The following is a 14,386-nucleotide window of genomic DNA, read 5'->3' on the forward strand; positions in this document are numbered from 1 at the left end:
TAAAGAGCCGTTGGAAAGGAATGGGAGGAAATTGGTTTTGAGGAATTTAAATTTTCTTTGAAACAGAAGGACAGCTTTAAATGAAGGACCGGGTGGGCGAGGGTGGTGTGTGATCTGTGGACTGCCCTGATGACTCTCTCCTCTGTTGCTCAGCCTCCGACAGTCGAGTCCAGGCGCGTGCGGCCGTGTGGAGGATGCCCAAGGAGTTGGAGTCCGGCAGCCAGGAGTCCCCTGACGACTCTGCCAGCACCGCCCAGACCCTGGAGCTGCTCTGTCACCTCGACAACGCGGCCCACGGCAGTGTGGCCTGGTAGGAGGCCTCGGGCTCCAGAAGGTGCCCACAGGCAGCTCAGGCGGGCAGTCTGCCTGCGTGCTTGCTCGGGAGCACCTCTCTAAAGATTGCTGTGCCCCCTTTTGGGGTTTTGGGGTCCTAGTTGTGTTGCAGGTTAACCATGCTTCTGACGCCCGCCGCTTGCGTGGTGCAGAGCTTGCGTCCTGCTTTCCCTCTTGGTCTCAGCTGTGTTGCCCAGGTCACCGGTCAGTTGGGCTGGTGCAGCACCTCCACAGGACGACCCCAAGTTGCAGGCCACCAGCTCTTGTCCCGTGGACTCTGTGAAGGCTCAGTGTGCCCGCTGGCTATGTCTCCAGCCTTCAGTGTGCCCACTGGCTGTGTCCCAGCCTTCATTGTGCCCACCTGGCCGTGTCCCCAGCCTTCAGTGTGCCCACTGGCTGTGTCCCAGCCTTCAGTGTGCCCGCCTGGCCGTGTCCCAGCCTTCAGTGTGCCCGCCTGGCCGTGTCCTAGTCTTCAGTGTGCCCGCCTGGCCGTGTCCTAGTCTTCAGTGTGTCCACCTGGCCGTGTCTCCAACCTTCATTGTGCACGTCTGGCTGTGTCCCTAGCCTTCAGTGTGCCTGCTGGCCATGTCCCCAGCCTTCAGTGTGCCTGCTGGCCGTGTCCCCAGCCTTCAGTGTGCCCGCCTGGCCATGTCCCCAGCCTTCATCGTGCCCGCTGGCTGTGTCCCCAACCTTCAGTGTGCCCCGCTGTCCATGTCTTAGCCTTTTGTCTTCTGTGTCTTTGACTGTTTTCCCCCATCAGTCCTGTGGTGTGTAAGGGGACAGGAAGCTGTGACTGCCATTTGTTCAGGCTCCCAGCCAGTTGCTGCCTATGCAGTCGGAGCTGGGCTGTGTCTACCCACCCTGCCACTCCCAGGGGCCTTTGCACAGTGGTCTGGTCTCTGACATTGCCGACGTCATGGTAAAAGTAGAGGCTGTGATCTCCAGAAGGGACGCTGGGGCATAATGTCATGCATGTTGCAGGAGCCATGATATTCTGCTTAGTTCAGTGAAACATGTGCGTGTGTGCTTGTGCCCCTGCATGGACTCCTGTCCCTCTGTACAGTTCTTCATCGTAGCTGAGCCAGGAGACAAGTTTAACCCAGCTCATACCTCTAAGCATCTGCTGCACTTACCCTAGGCTCCAGGGACAGCAGGTGAGCGTTCTGGAACCTGGCCTTGAGGAGTTCCTGTCTCCAGGGCAGACTCAGGGCGTAGACTGCTAACCGTGGGCAGGACAGTGGTAACGAGTACTAATGAGCAGTGTGTCAGGGCCCCAGAGGAAGCCGCAAGGCAGATTGCTGGAGCATTGAGTGTCCTGAGGTGACACTTGGGCAGGGCTGAGGGCTGGCCCAGGTTTCTGAGGGCTGGGCCTCGATGTGGTTTCTGGGCAGTGCCACTGTCAGGCAGTCTGAGCTCGGGAGTCCCACATCGGCTGCCACCTGCTCCGTGGCCCCTCCTTGCTGGGTAGCTGCTCTGAGTACGCACAGCCTGCCGGCCTGCAGAGGTGGGGCTGGCGAGTCCTGAAGCCCAGGAGCAGTCGCTTTGGTTCTGTCACTCAGCTGCCCACATCTCACAGCTTCATCCAGAGTCCCACGTTCAGTGGCCACATTTCCCAGCAGGCAAACATCTGTGCTGGTGTCCATCAGTGTGCATGTCCCCTTGTCCCTGGAAGCACAGTGGTATGGGGAGCAGAAGTGTGAGCCCCAGGTGGGTCCACAGTTGTTCAGGGTGGGCTGTGAGGGCAGAGCCAGTGGGCCTGGGAGGGACTGAGGAGCCGTCAGGCTGCTTTCCTGGCTGCCCACCTTGTGCATGGGCCTGTCAGATGGCATCTGGTGGGCAGGCCACAGGTGTGTGTGCGTTGTTGGGAACTGAATATCAGCTTGGGACACTAGACTGCACCGTGCACAGCTCGTGTGAGAGGAAGGCTTGTGACGTGTCATGATATTCAGTCAGCTGGCCTCAGCGTCGCTCAGAGTGCTGTGTTCTCCTTGGCTGCTGTTCCTCAAGCACTTCCTGAACTCCTTCTCTGTCATCCAGCACCCGAGTGCCTCCTCCCGTGTCTTTTGAGTGTTTCACGTTGAGGTCATGCAGATTCACAGCAGGTGTCGAGAGGGTGCGGGACCTTGCACACTCTCCACCTGGGCTCCAGGGTGCCTGTGACATCAGTGCAGGGTCACCACCTGCGTGTTGGCTCCGCGCACTCTGCCAGCCTTGGCCGGGTCCTCCTGCCCGCCTGGGCGCCTCCACTGCCGTCTAGCACAGCTTTCCTGGGGGTCCTTCGGCTGTAGCCACCTCCCTTCTTCAGTGCCTGCAAGCACTAGCCTGTGTGCCATCCCTAAAGTGGTCCTTTTGAGGAGGTTATATAAGTGAAACCATGTGTTGCATAACCTTGATGGTGACTTTTTCAGAAGCTCAATTCTTTGGAGTTGCCTCGTTTGATCCCCCAGGGTTGTGCTTTGGTTAACACCGGTCCCCTTTTGTTGCCAAGGAGTTTCCCATGGTATCATCACCCCAGTCTGTCTGACCATCACCTGCTGAAGGACATCGGGGTTTTGCCAGCTTCGGGCTCTTGTGAGTAAAGCTGCAGCGAACGCTGCTGTGCACTCTTCCAGGGTGACTCTGGCTCAGCCCTAGCACCTTGGGCTCTTCAGAAAGGGTGTTTCTTTCCAAGAGTGACTGCATGTTCCATGACTTGCCATCATGTGGTTGGACCAGCCTCTGTCCTCACCTGCACTGGGTGTGGTCAGGGATATTCAGTGTCCCCTGCAATGCACAAGGACTGTCCTCTGTCCTCACCAGCACTGGGTGTCTCCAAGGATATTCGATGTCCTCCTCAGTGCACAAGGACCAACCTGTGTCCTCACCAGCACTGGGTGTAGTCAGGGATAATCTTTGAAGAATCTTAAGTGATTTCGAGGTTTTGTTAGACAAGAAATTTTAGTTTTGAAAATTTAAGTCACAAGTGTGGTGGATCTGTTGGGGGCTGGACAGGGTGAACAGGGGTGTGCTCTCCTTTTGGGCTTATCAATTGATGCTGAGCAGCTCTAGGAGAGGCCCTTAGCATTTCCTGAACAGTGTCATTGGCTGTCAGAGAGCATGCAGGACTGGTGCACAATTCCCGTGCTCATCCAGCACGTCTCTGCCACCTCAGGCCGTGTGCTCTGCAGGCTGGAGGTGTGCTCTTCCTCCCCACCAAGGGAACAGTGCCGGGGCCCTGTCCTCAGCCATTTCAGCATCCACGTGTCTGGAGCAGCATGAAGTCCTGACCTGGGACTCCTCTTGTGTCGTGTTCAGCCCTCCAACAGGCAGGGTCGGCAGAGTGATTGTCGGCGGCGGCTGCCACGAAAGGCCTGTGATGCTGGCCCTCAGCTTGCATGTTCTCTACAGGACCCATGCCGACCCCTGTGACTTCCAGCATCGTACTAGATTTCATCTACATGGCCACCATCCCTTCTTGGTGTTCCTGCTTCTGTTCACACTCAAGTGCAGTGTTCTCTCGGGTGGTCCCAGCTTCCTCTGAAGTATCAACTTGGTCAGGTCCAAGGCTACGTCCTCAGGACACTAGCAAGAGGGCCAGGCTCGATGCTGTCTTCTCAGCACCAAGGACAGCGCCAGACACAGGAGGCTGGTTCAGGCACCAAGGACAGTGCCCGGCCAGAGAGCGCAGGCTTCATTCTCAGCACCAAGGACAGTGCAGGCACAAAGGAAGGTGGGCTCCAGGCCTTGTCCCCAGCCTGAGGACTGCACTGGGCACAGAGGGAGGCAGGCTCCAGGCTGCGTCCCCAGCACGAAGGACAGCGCCGGGCGCAGAGGAGTCCTCCAGCTGTGGGAATGGAAAAGAGATGGAGCCCAGCAGCAGCCGCAGTGCTGAGCTCTTGCTGTGAGCCGGACTCCTTTCCAGGACTTCGCATTTATTCGCCACAGTGACCCTGTCAAGAGGACTGCCACTGCCCTGTAGCCCTGGACCAGAGAGAATCTACTTGGGCCTGCACGCTCTGCGTCGGGGTCTTGGGACTGGCGCTGGGCATTCCCACCCAGGACTCTGGAAACACCTAGTTGCCTCCCAGCTGAAGGGGTGGAAGGAGCCATTTGTGGCCATTGTCACCTGTGATCTGGAAGTTGTTTTAGTTGCTGGAAATGTGAACTTCTCTTCATCAGAGTGGTCTCAAGGCTGTCCAGTGGTCTCTAGCAAGTCCTTTTCAGAAAGTGAATATGAACAAGTTGAGCTTCCTGGTGGAGCTGCTTAATTGGAAGATAATAAACTTCATTGTTTTCTAGCGAGTTTCTCTTTAGCACTCTTCGGTTTTGGGGGAGGGTTTACTGTCAAACAAACCCAGGGGTGTATTGCCTTTGAGACACATCCTCAGCTCTCGTCTTTTATTTTGAGACAGGGACTCACTGGGTCATCTAGGCTGGCCTCAATCTTGTGATCCTCCTCTGCAGCCTCCCAGGTGGCTGGATTCCTAGGCAGGCAGCACTGTGCCTGGCCTGCCCCATGCACTCTGAAGTCACCTCTGGGGTCAGCGTGCCTTTGCTCTGGGAGAGGCAGTGTACACCAGGCCTGGGCCTGCACCCACCTTCAGACATCTGGCCACTTGTGCTCTCAGCACGGGCTGGCCATTTTCTTTCAGGCCCTGCTTCCTCCTGGAGTGGGATGATTGTGGGGTGGCCAGCACTGTTTCCTAAGTTTATGGGATGCCTCTCTTTGACGCTCAGTGCACCTCGCTTTACTTCAGTGCATCAGAAAGAAGTGGTAGGCTCTTCTACCACTTCCTGCTCCCTTCGCATCGATGTGGTCCCGTGTCTGCTGCCGCAGGTAACAGGAGCCTACCTGGACAGGGCCTCGGCATTTAACCACAGGACCGGAATCATCTGGGCACTCCCTCCTGGGTGCAGTCTGTGGGCAGAGGGTGGCTCCCTGGCAGGAGTGGGCCTGGGTCTGGGAGCTCTGGGCACTTTGCACTCTGTGGTGTGAGGTGATGTCCTGACCACCTTCAGTTCACCCACGTGCCCATGTTTCAGGTTGGCATATTACCTGCCTTAAATTCTTCCTGGAACAATCTGGGACCTAGCTACGTGAGTAGAACTAGAGATTGCTTTGTCACTACCGTAGACAACGACTGGTGCTAGGAGGGTTGACCCTTGCGTTGTTCTTGCAGCTGACTGTGCCTCTTCACTTTTGGGGAGCAGATGAGGAAGATGTCTTCACAGTGCTTACTATGTGGTGTGTGTTGTTCTGCAGAGTTGGGTCTCTCCTTAGGTCAGACGTTAAACTGATGTCAGGCTTTTCTTCCGGTATGCAGAGTGGACGTGCTCATACCAGCTGCTGCCTGTAGACCCCCCACGTTTGCTGTGCTTCCTGGCACTTCCTACCTGCCACTGAGGTTTATGCCAGTGAGCCCAGGTAAAGGGGAGGTTTCCTGAAATTGCAGCTAAGAGGGGAGGTGGCAATTATTTCTGAGAGACTGCACAATGCTTCCTCATCACTGTGGCTTCCAGGGCTGACCAGCTACAACAGGGTGACTGTGTGGTCTCCATCTTCTTTGATGATCAAGAGGCCCTCCAGCTGCTCAGGAGCCTGTGCCTCACCTGCAGATGAACGCTTCCTGCTGGCGAGTGGAAGCAAAGTCAAAACAATGGAAGTGCAGGCATGGTCCTGTTGGGTACCGTCCCCAAGTGGAGTGTCAAGAGCAGTCACACAAATCGGCTTGTTTCTGGAAAGATGAAAATCTCCTTTAAAGGAGAAGTTACTAAAGTCAGTTGTCAGCAACTTTTGAAAGATGGGGGTAAATTTAAGGACGGTCAGCTGCCACTCCCTAGCTCCTGCCACTGTGAGCTGGGGGTGAGAGGAGTTAAGCAAGCTGTGCTAGTGTGGCATGTTTCTCTGGGGGCATCAACGTCCTGTGGCACTGCACAGTGGCCAGCCAGCCTGGCCTCCTTAGCCAGTGGCGTGGCGGAAGCCCTGCTGTGCAGATGCAGTAAATGTCACACCGCAGTGCCAGGCAGGCAGTGTGTGTGAGGAGAGGGCCCCGGCCTGAGCGCTGAGACTGAGGAGGGGAGAGAAGCCACATGTGGGCCCACCAGACAGGAGGTTGCCTCTTCACTTTTCTTCTTTTTAGCTCAGTGCGACAGAAGAGTGGAAATTGGCTCTGGTTAAATGTTACAAAGAGCAAATTGACAGTTATCCTCAATATCTTGCAGAAGTTGCCTTTGAGGATAAGAAAATGTCTGACATTTTCCCAGAGCCTGTGCTATGATTGCCGTTGCCATTGACGGTAGTGTCATCCTGAAAGTGTGATCGAGTTTTTACAAGATCCTTGCTGGCTAGTCACACCAGACCGGGGCATACCTAATTGCAGGGTTTTAAAAACCGCCACCTAGGAGCTGCTTCCCTGTTCACCAGCTTGTTATTAATGCTGGCATCAACTTTCACAGGAAGCCCGGGATTTTGCCTGACAGCCCTTAGTTTGTGCAGGAGAACCACCATCTTATGGTGTTTGGGGAAAATATCAGAATGCCTTCCTTGAAGCTTTCTTGAAGTCTCCATTGTTAAGTGGGACTGGGCATCGTAGTCTCCCTTGTCCCAGGTAACTAAAGTGAGGTATTAAAAAGGGGACAGTTGGGAGGGAATACTTGGTAATATGCAGTGTATAGACTCAGCTCATTCTAGGAAGATCCAGAGTACAAAAATTTGAAGAAACAGTGCAGAAAGTATAGGTAATTATTCATATCAAAGAGAAATTAATACTCTCGTTAGGATTTTAGTTCAAGTTTTCATTAAGTAGTATGGCTCAGAAGTGCGTCTCAGTCGATCCTCTTGTGAACTGAGTGGGTGTCTGCACATTTCAGCAGAGCGGCCCACCAGTGAACCCAGGGGGAAAGCCGAGAAGCTGTCTTGATCCGTGCAGGCTGCTGTGACAAACTGCCATAGACTGGGTGGCTTTTAAACAATGGAGTTCACAGCCGTGGGTTCTGGAGGCTGGAAGTTCGGTTCAGGCCTCGACTGAGTCCCTCTGCTCGGTGCTGGGATGGCCCCTGTGCACCGTGTCCTCGTGCGTGCACAGGAGAACGAGCCCTGGAGCCCCTCAGGAGGGCAGCGTTCCCTGCACGGGGGGCCTAAGTTTTTAAAGTTCTATTTGTGAAAAACTTGAGGTGTAAGAAACAGGTATGGGACCAGAAGAACTAGAATAAAATGGAAGAGCTTCTTATTTAACAATTTGGATTTTAGGTAGTGTCTTTAAGCCTACCTTTGGATTTGCTGAGGAGACCCATGGACACGAATGCGTGGATGTGCTAAACGTGTCCTTGAAAGCCAGGAGAGTGCCAGGTGGGCCTCTGTCTCTGGCCAGGTCTCAGCAGGCCTGCTGTGAGAGGGCGTGCCCCCCAGGAGGCCTGCCTCCCTCTGTGGGAGAAAGCTGAGGTCGCGGAGGTCGGGTGCTTGTGGGTGGCCAGGCTGGCTGTGCATTCCACTTAATAAAACGACCTTTCCCGTCAGCTCTGCTCTGTCCACTCCTTTCTGGGGCAGAGGGTCAGGACCACCGAGGCGCCAGCATGGAGCCGTGCTCTCTGTCCTCACCATGTCCACCCCAGGAGGACTGTGCCAGACCCCTGGAACTTTCCCAGCAGACGCAGGTCTGCAGGGGTCTTCTTTGTCCACTCTCAGCCCCCAGGCCTCTCTTTGCTTGGGTTTCCGAGTTCTGGAGTGCTTCTCTGTGAGCCCGCTGGGTGAGCTCCAGGGTGTTCTAAGGCTGACTAGCGTCCCCAGCCGCTACGGAGGAGAAGGTGTCTGACCACAGCCTCTTGCCTCCCCACACCCGCGCCTGCCCTCTGCTCTCTGACTGGACGTGAGGGGTGTGGTCAGTGGAGCTGGACGTTTGTCCTGGTCAGATGGCAAGCAGCATGACTTTTCAATTACCCATCGCCTGGTTTCTAGGTCAGACGAGTCGCCAAGCAGCCTGTGGAGGTGCGTCTGTCCCTGCAAGTGTCCCTTGTGCCACCATGTGAAAATATTGTCCTCGTGCAAATGGAACAGACTGTGTCACCTTCATGGCTGACTCGTTTCTTGTGCACTCCTGTGGCTCTTGTGAAAAGCCACTTTCTGCTTGTCGCAGATTTTTGAGCAGAAAGACATGAACCACAATGCCAAATCTGTAAGTTTTAAGAGGGAATTTTGTGAATTGAGGAAGTAATTTGTTACATTCTTTTCTTAGGGGTCTTCAACGTTTGGTGCCTAACCAGTGACTGAATTGCCATCACGCAGACATGTTTCTCAAGATCTTCCTTTTGGGGCTGGGGTTGTGGCTCAGTGGTAAAGTGCTTACCTAGCACGTGTGAGGCACTGGGTTTGATTCTCTGCACCACGTGTAAATAAAGTCCATTGACAACGAAAAAAAATTTAAAAAAAGATCTTCCTTTTGTCAGCGTGATAGTAAACTTAAGACTGTGGGATGCGCAGGAACAGGCAGCGCACTCTAAACCCTCGTGTGCTGGCAGCGTGTGGCCGGCCCCGAGTGGCGGGGCAGTGACTCCACCGCCTCACAGTTGTGGTCTCTCTTTGGGACGCCCTGGCACCCCCTTCCATCCTGAGCGCTGTGGGGAATCGATCGACACTGGCCTCCGGGAGAGCTGCTCAGTGTCTCTCCTGCTACCTCTCCCAGTGCTGAAGCCCAGGGCGGTGCACATCCTTCTGGGCCCCGTGATGGAGGAGGGAAGCCTGCTGTGGTGCCCTGTTCACTGCCTCCAGGGGCCTGCGTGTGGTTTGCTCGTTTTGCTGTGCAGGGTGTTCACAGGGCAGCCCTCCTGCACTTCTCTGTCCCCCATGGTGAAGGGCGTGGCCTGCTTACATCAGGGACAAGCTTCTTCCTTCCCGACTTGTTAATATTGTCATGTGACCTCTTGTTCACTGGTAGAGTGTGATAAAGTAGAAAAGTGGATGATTTTAATGAACAAAGAAATAAACTTCTTGGTTTGGAGTAGCAAGAGTGGCAGAAACTCTAGGTTATTTCCCCGTGTTTATAGCTCTGGTTTCGTGGTGATGGTCCGTGATAAAATGGAGTTTCTTTTTTATTACTCTTTGCATACCCCAGCTATTGCAAGGCATGTTGCAAACAGGAATGATTATAGGATTGCTGCCTATAAAATAAAGCAGCCATTTTCCAACGAAACAGCCGTGGATGAATAATGAAGTGTACAGTAAAGCAGCTCTCCCAGGGTGGTCCCCTCAGCCATCAGCCCCCTGGAATAGCTGGCGTTTCTTCATGGCACAGCTCTGCAGAAGCACCTTTCAGATGCTCTTTCTGAGGGCGGATCTGCCGGCTCTGGCTGGGGTTGCAGTCTTCCGTCTTCTGCAGAAGAGCACAGTAACCTTGCCGCTCGCGTACGGCCTGTCTCGTGTGAATACGTGTTGTAGGATAAAAGCCAAACCTGAAAGTAGGAGGTGGCAGAAGCCAGGTGACTTCTCGCCATTAAACTGGAGGCCTGGCCTGAGGGTCTACACCTTGGGCAGTGGGGCCACAGGGCAGAGTCGGAGCACCAGGCGAGGCAGGAAGCATGGTCATCCCCAGCAGCGGCCCCATCAGGATGAGTGCGTGCAGGCACAGAGTGCTGTCCACCATGCATCTGACCCTTACTCACCAACTGCAGGAATGGTGGTTTTCCAAAGACAATGAACCTGGGCCTTCTGATTGTACTGGAAGATTCTGTAATCATACTTCCTTTGTTTAAAGTAGGCCTTGTTTACTCTGTCTTCTGTGTGTGTAGGGTTGTTTGCTTTTCTCAGAGACCTTAAAATGTGAAGTCCTCGGGCTCACCTGTAAGGCTGAGGTCTGCTGACACTGTTGAGGGGACCTGTCACCAGAAGGGTCCCGTGATGTCTGGCCCTTGTGCTGCCTTGTGGGCGCCTTCCAGGACGGCAGGTGTGCTGGCAGCAACAGGAAGCTGGGCTGTGTCTCGTCCTAGATTTCGTGTTGCCTCTTGGATTTCAGGGCTTTTCCTTGTGGAATACCCACAGGCCTTCTCCCACCAGAGTCTGTGAGGAGTCCACTCTGGACCAGTCCTAGCAGGAAAAACCCATGTGCTCTCTTATCCGCCCATTTGGTCGGTCGCCTTCTTCATCTAGTTCTTTCAAAAACAAATTAGCAAACTGTTAGGGACGTGATAGATGTTCTCTCAAGTCCTTATTTTTTGCTTTCCCCTTTTCCTTCCCTATCCCTCTTGGGTGCTGGGCATGGAACCCTGGCCTCCCATGTGCTAGGCAAATGCTCTACCACTAACCCGCATCCCTGGCTTTTTTTTGGCTCTTGGTATCTCTGGATCATCCAGATCGATGTGCCAAGATTGACTCCTGACACCTGCATAAGGTTTCACTTTAAATTCGTGGAATGCAGAGTCTCGGCCATGAATCCTCAGAAGCAAAAGGTGCACCGGCCTTGGTTCATGGCCTGCAGTTGCTCAGCCTTGGCTGCCGTCCTGGTACCTCCTCTGGAGGAGGCAGTCTGCCAGCGTGGGGCACCTTCTTCAGGACATGCGTGGTGGGCCTGTGGGCGTGGAGCTCTGAGTCCAGGCCTTAGCTGGGGGCCTGACCCTCGCGTGCCATCGTGCTGTCTGGAGGGGAGAGCAGGGCTGGAGCGCCCTGTCGTGTATCAGCCTTAAAAGCAAAACCGTTCAAGCTGCGTCTCCGGCGGGACCCAGAACTGTGGGCTCCCAGAGTGAAGGGCCTGTGCATGTGACTGGAGCTCCAGAGCTCGGGACCGTTTTCCAGTCCCTGGGGACCACAGGTGGCGCTCTGCCTTCCTCAGATGGAAGAACAGCAGAGGAGGACCCAGGACCTGTAGAAGGCGACACTGATTCAGGCCCTAGCCTGGTGGCGGGTAGGGGGCTCAGCAAAATTCAACTGAGTTTCGATGCTTTTCATAACAGGAAGAGCTGAGCGTCTGATCTCTCCTGGAGATTTTCTCCTTAAAGTAAGTCTCCCTGGAATTTTTTGTGTGCTCAGGAGGGGCCCTTTGAATGTTCCTGACAACTTTAAAGGCGCTGGCACGGTTTGTAGAGAGCTGCTGCTGCACTGCAGCGGAAGCTGTTGTGCATCAGGAGACATCTTGCAAGCCTGCCCCTGCTGCCCCTTCCATGTGATCCAGCAGTGTCCCTGTCCCGAGCCTCCCAGATGCCCAGGAGGGCTGCACAAGCACGGACCCAGTGGTGCACTAAGCTGCTGAGCACCTGCTGTGGGCTCTGCTCTCGGCCTGCTCTCAGCGTTGGCTCGCTGGGCTGTCACAGACCTATAGTGCTGGCTTACTGCTGTGTCCCCAGGAGAAAGGGCGGAATTCAGCCACAGAGTGGCTGGGATTCAGGAGGCGAGGCAGGTGTGGCTGGCTACCTCACGTGCCCCTCTTCCACGCCGCAGTGCGTTGTCTGCAGTTGCATGTGTTACGTTGTTAAAAATACCCGAATGGGCTGCGGTTGTGGTGGCTCGGTGGAGCACCACACGTAAATAATATGGAGGTATTGAGTCCATCTACAACAAAACAGTATTTTTAAAAAATCCCTGAATGCTGAAAAGTTAAATACTGTTAGGTTAGTAATTTGTTATTTTCTGGAAGGTTCTTCCTCACCTTCTCGTCGGTGGACGTGGGTTGCTTGATCGAGTCACCTCTCAGGTATTCTTGCATATGTCCTTGTGAAGGAGCAGCAGCCTGGCTGTGGCCCTTGCAGATGGCACCATCCCAGAGCCGCATCCTGGCTTCTATCCAACCAAGGGATTAGTTCTCGTGTAGTGGTTAGTGGAGGCAGGTGGGCTGAGTCCTGTGGTTCTTGTTCAGTGGAGAATGGAGGCCAGGAGGCTGAGTCCCTATAGTTCCTGTGTAGTGGAAGTGTGGAGGCTGGTGGGCTGAGTCCCCTGGTTCTTGTGCAGTGGAGACGTGGCGGCTGGTGGACCGAGTCCTGTGGTGCTTGTGCAGTGGCTAGGAGGAGGCCCGCTAACTTGCTGAACGTGAACCCGGTAGGACCTGCAACAGAGTCAGCACATGGTTTGACTCAGCTCTGCCAATTCTAGCCACTTGATTAGGGGCAGCTGCTCAGCTTCCCATGTCTGTTTTGCCCCTGGCACGTAAGGAGGGGGTGGGGTTCCTCTCCTGGGCTCCAGGCACAGTGTAGAATGCCATCCAGCCTAGTGCAGGCCACCCGAGCAGGCCCTCGAGTGCTGCCTCTGGTTGCCCCAGCGCAATTCGGGACTGGCCAGGCATGCAGCCATGCCCCTCTGTCTTGTGGCTGGGGTGCCCTGCACCAGGCACTGCGGTCACCCCAGATGCCTTTTGCAGCCCATTCCTTGGTGTTGCTCAGAGATCTGTCCCATCTTGTGTTCAGTTGTCCCCTGGGCTAAGCTTTTGCAGCCCTTTGGTCTCAACCTTTGTCACGTTCCTGGCCAGGGCAAGGTAGTCAGAGGACAGGACTAGGGTGTGGTCCTGACTCACCAACAATGCCACCTTGCCAGGTCCTTAGAACACCCCCAGCCTAGAGTCCTGCCTTGATACCCTTTCCCTGCCTCCTTGGCTTGTCCTAGTCTTCTTGTGGAGGACAGTTCTCTTGGCACTTCGAGGTGTATCACGTGCTCAGGGGGCTTCCTCTAGCCTCTCCGCAATAGGAGTCACTGCACACCGTGCTGACGGCTCCAGTGTCAGGTCCCCGCTGTCGCGGGCGAGTGATCCAGGGACACACACCAAGGGACATTCTAGGAAAGTCTCTTTTTAGTTCCTCTGAGGAACAGGGACATTTGCAACATGTCCTGAGATTGCAGAACAGGTGTAGGAGGAACCGAGAATGTGAGGGACAGGGTGCCCGACTGGCTGAGTGGCCTGGGTCAGGTCGTCCTGCTTTGGGAGGGTGGCTCAGAGCCTGGGTGTTGTGTGGAGGCGCCTCTGGAAGCCGCAAGCGTGCCGGATGCCAGGGCTGTCAGCCCCGTTGCAGGGCGCACCGTCTTCCCCTGACCGAGGGTCTTGCCAGAAGGAGAGTCACTCTGCACGTCCAGGTCCCCTGTGGAGCCAAGGCTGCAGGAGCCAGGTGACCGGGGTGTAAAGGCTCAGCCTTCCTGATGGGTCAACACCAACCGGAGCTCTGATGAAAGGCAGGAGGTCCTGCCCAGTGGAAAGGACTGTCGTCATTTTGCTCACTAGAATCATGCTATGACCTTTTAAAATACTGCCTTTTGAGGTACATGTGTCAAGTCTTTACTTAAAGTAAGTTCTGCCGTAACTCAGATTTGAAGGGACAGACCCTAAGGGCTGCTGCTGCTGGGCACTGCTGTCAGGGAAGGCCGATGGGGGGCTGCCTGCTGGTCACCCAGAGTAGCCACACAAGCATTTGCAAAGCACACCTCAGTGACTTGGAGCGGCTGCTGACATGCACCCAGGAGCAGGCTGATCTCCAGGCCCAGGCTGGCCTGAGTGGCAAAGAGCGAGGAGCTGAAGCAGGCCTGTGACTGCACAGCAAGCTGCCTGCTAAGTAGTTGGAACACTCTGTGCCTTTTACATCTTTGGAGAGAGGGTGAGAGGCAAGTGGTCATGGGAGATCTCCCATTTTCTCTCTCCTTTCTTGTGTGGCTTTCCCGGGAGTTGTGATCTGAGAGCTGTGTCAGGCCTTCGGATCTCTCAGCTGCCGCTGGAAACATGCACGTGCTTCACTTGCTTAAGCATTACTTGGCTGAAATTCTTCACGCATGACTTCTGGGAAGGAAAGCTGTTTCCACGAGGATCCAAGCTCCTGTCCCAGAATGTCAGCATCTGGAGGAGAGGATCGAGGACTCGGTGCAGGCCTGGCCGACCCGCGGTCTGTGCTGTCTTTGGAAGGAGGCGTTTCTCTTCTGTGGAAGCACAGGATCCCACACCCCGGGCAGCCAGGCACAGTCTTCCAGCCAAGGGCAGAGTGGGGAAGAGGTCACAGAAGCCCAGGAGCCCCTGTGGCCTGGCGAGGGCCTCCACGGATGACCCAGTGCACGAGCACTCGCTGCACAGCGACTGGGACGAGGCGTGGTCGAGGTCCAGGACGAGCTGGCGGCTGACTT

General features: G+C 55.1%; 1 protein-coding gene and 1 long non-coding RNA gene across 5 annotated transcripts in view; both read left to right on the top strand.

The window, feature by feature from the left end:
• Positions 1-14,386, top strand: part of EIPR1 (EARP complex and GARP complex interacting protein 1) — a 380,793-nt gene that overhangs the window by 67,220 nt on the left and 299,187 nt on the right. For all 4 annotated transcript variants that reach the window (XR_013759163.1, XM_079110627.1, XM_079110625.1 and 1 more), the window contains one exon: positions 154-310. Coding sequence is in view for 3 of the 4 variants with exons in the window: in XM_079110627.1 (XP_078966753.1) it covers positions 154-310 (157 nt within the window). In the remaining variant the exon portion in view is untranslated. The remainder of the gene's footprint in view (positions 1-153; positions 311-14,386) is intronic.
• Positions 3,739-7,989, top strand: LOC306644078. Its single transcript, XR_013759164.1, has 3 exons — positions 3,739-3,865; positions 3,905-4,042; positions 4,096-7,989. It is a non-coding gene; the product is annotated as an uncharacterized lncRNA (long non-coding RNA).

The sequence above is a fragment of the Sciurus vulgaris genome (genome assembly GCF_902686455.1).
Source record: "Sciurus vulgaris genome assembly, chromosome: 14".
In the NCBI taxonomy this organism is placed as follows: Eukaryota; Metazoa; Chordata; class Mammalia; order Rodentia; family Sciuridae; genus Sciurus; species Sciurus vulgaris.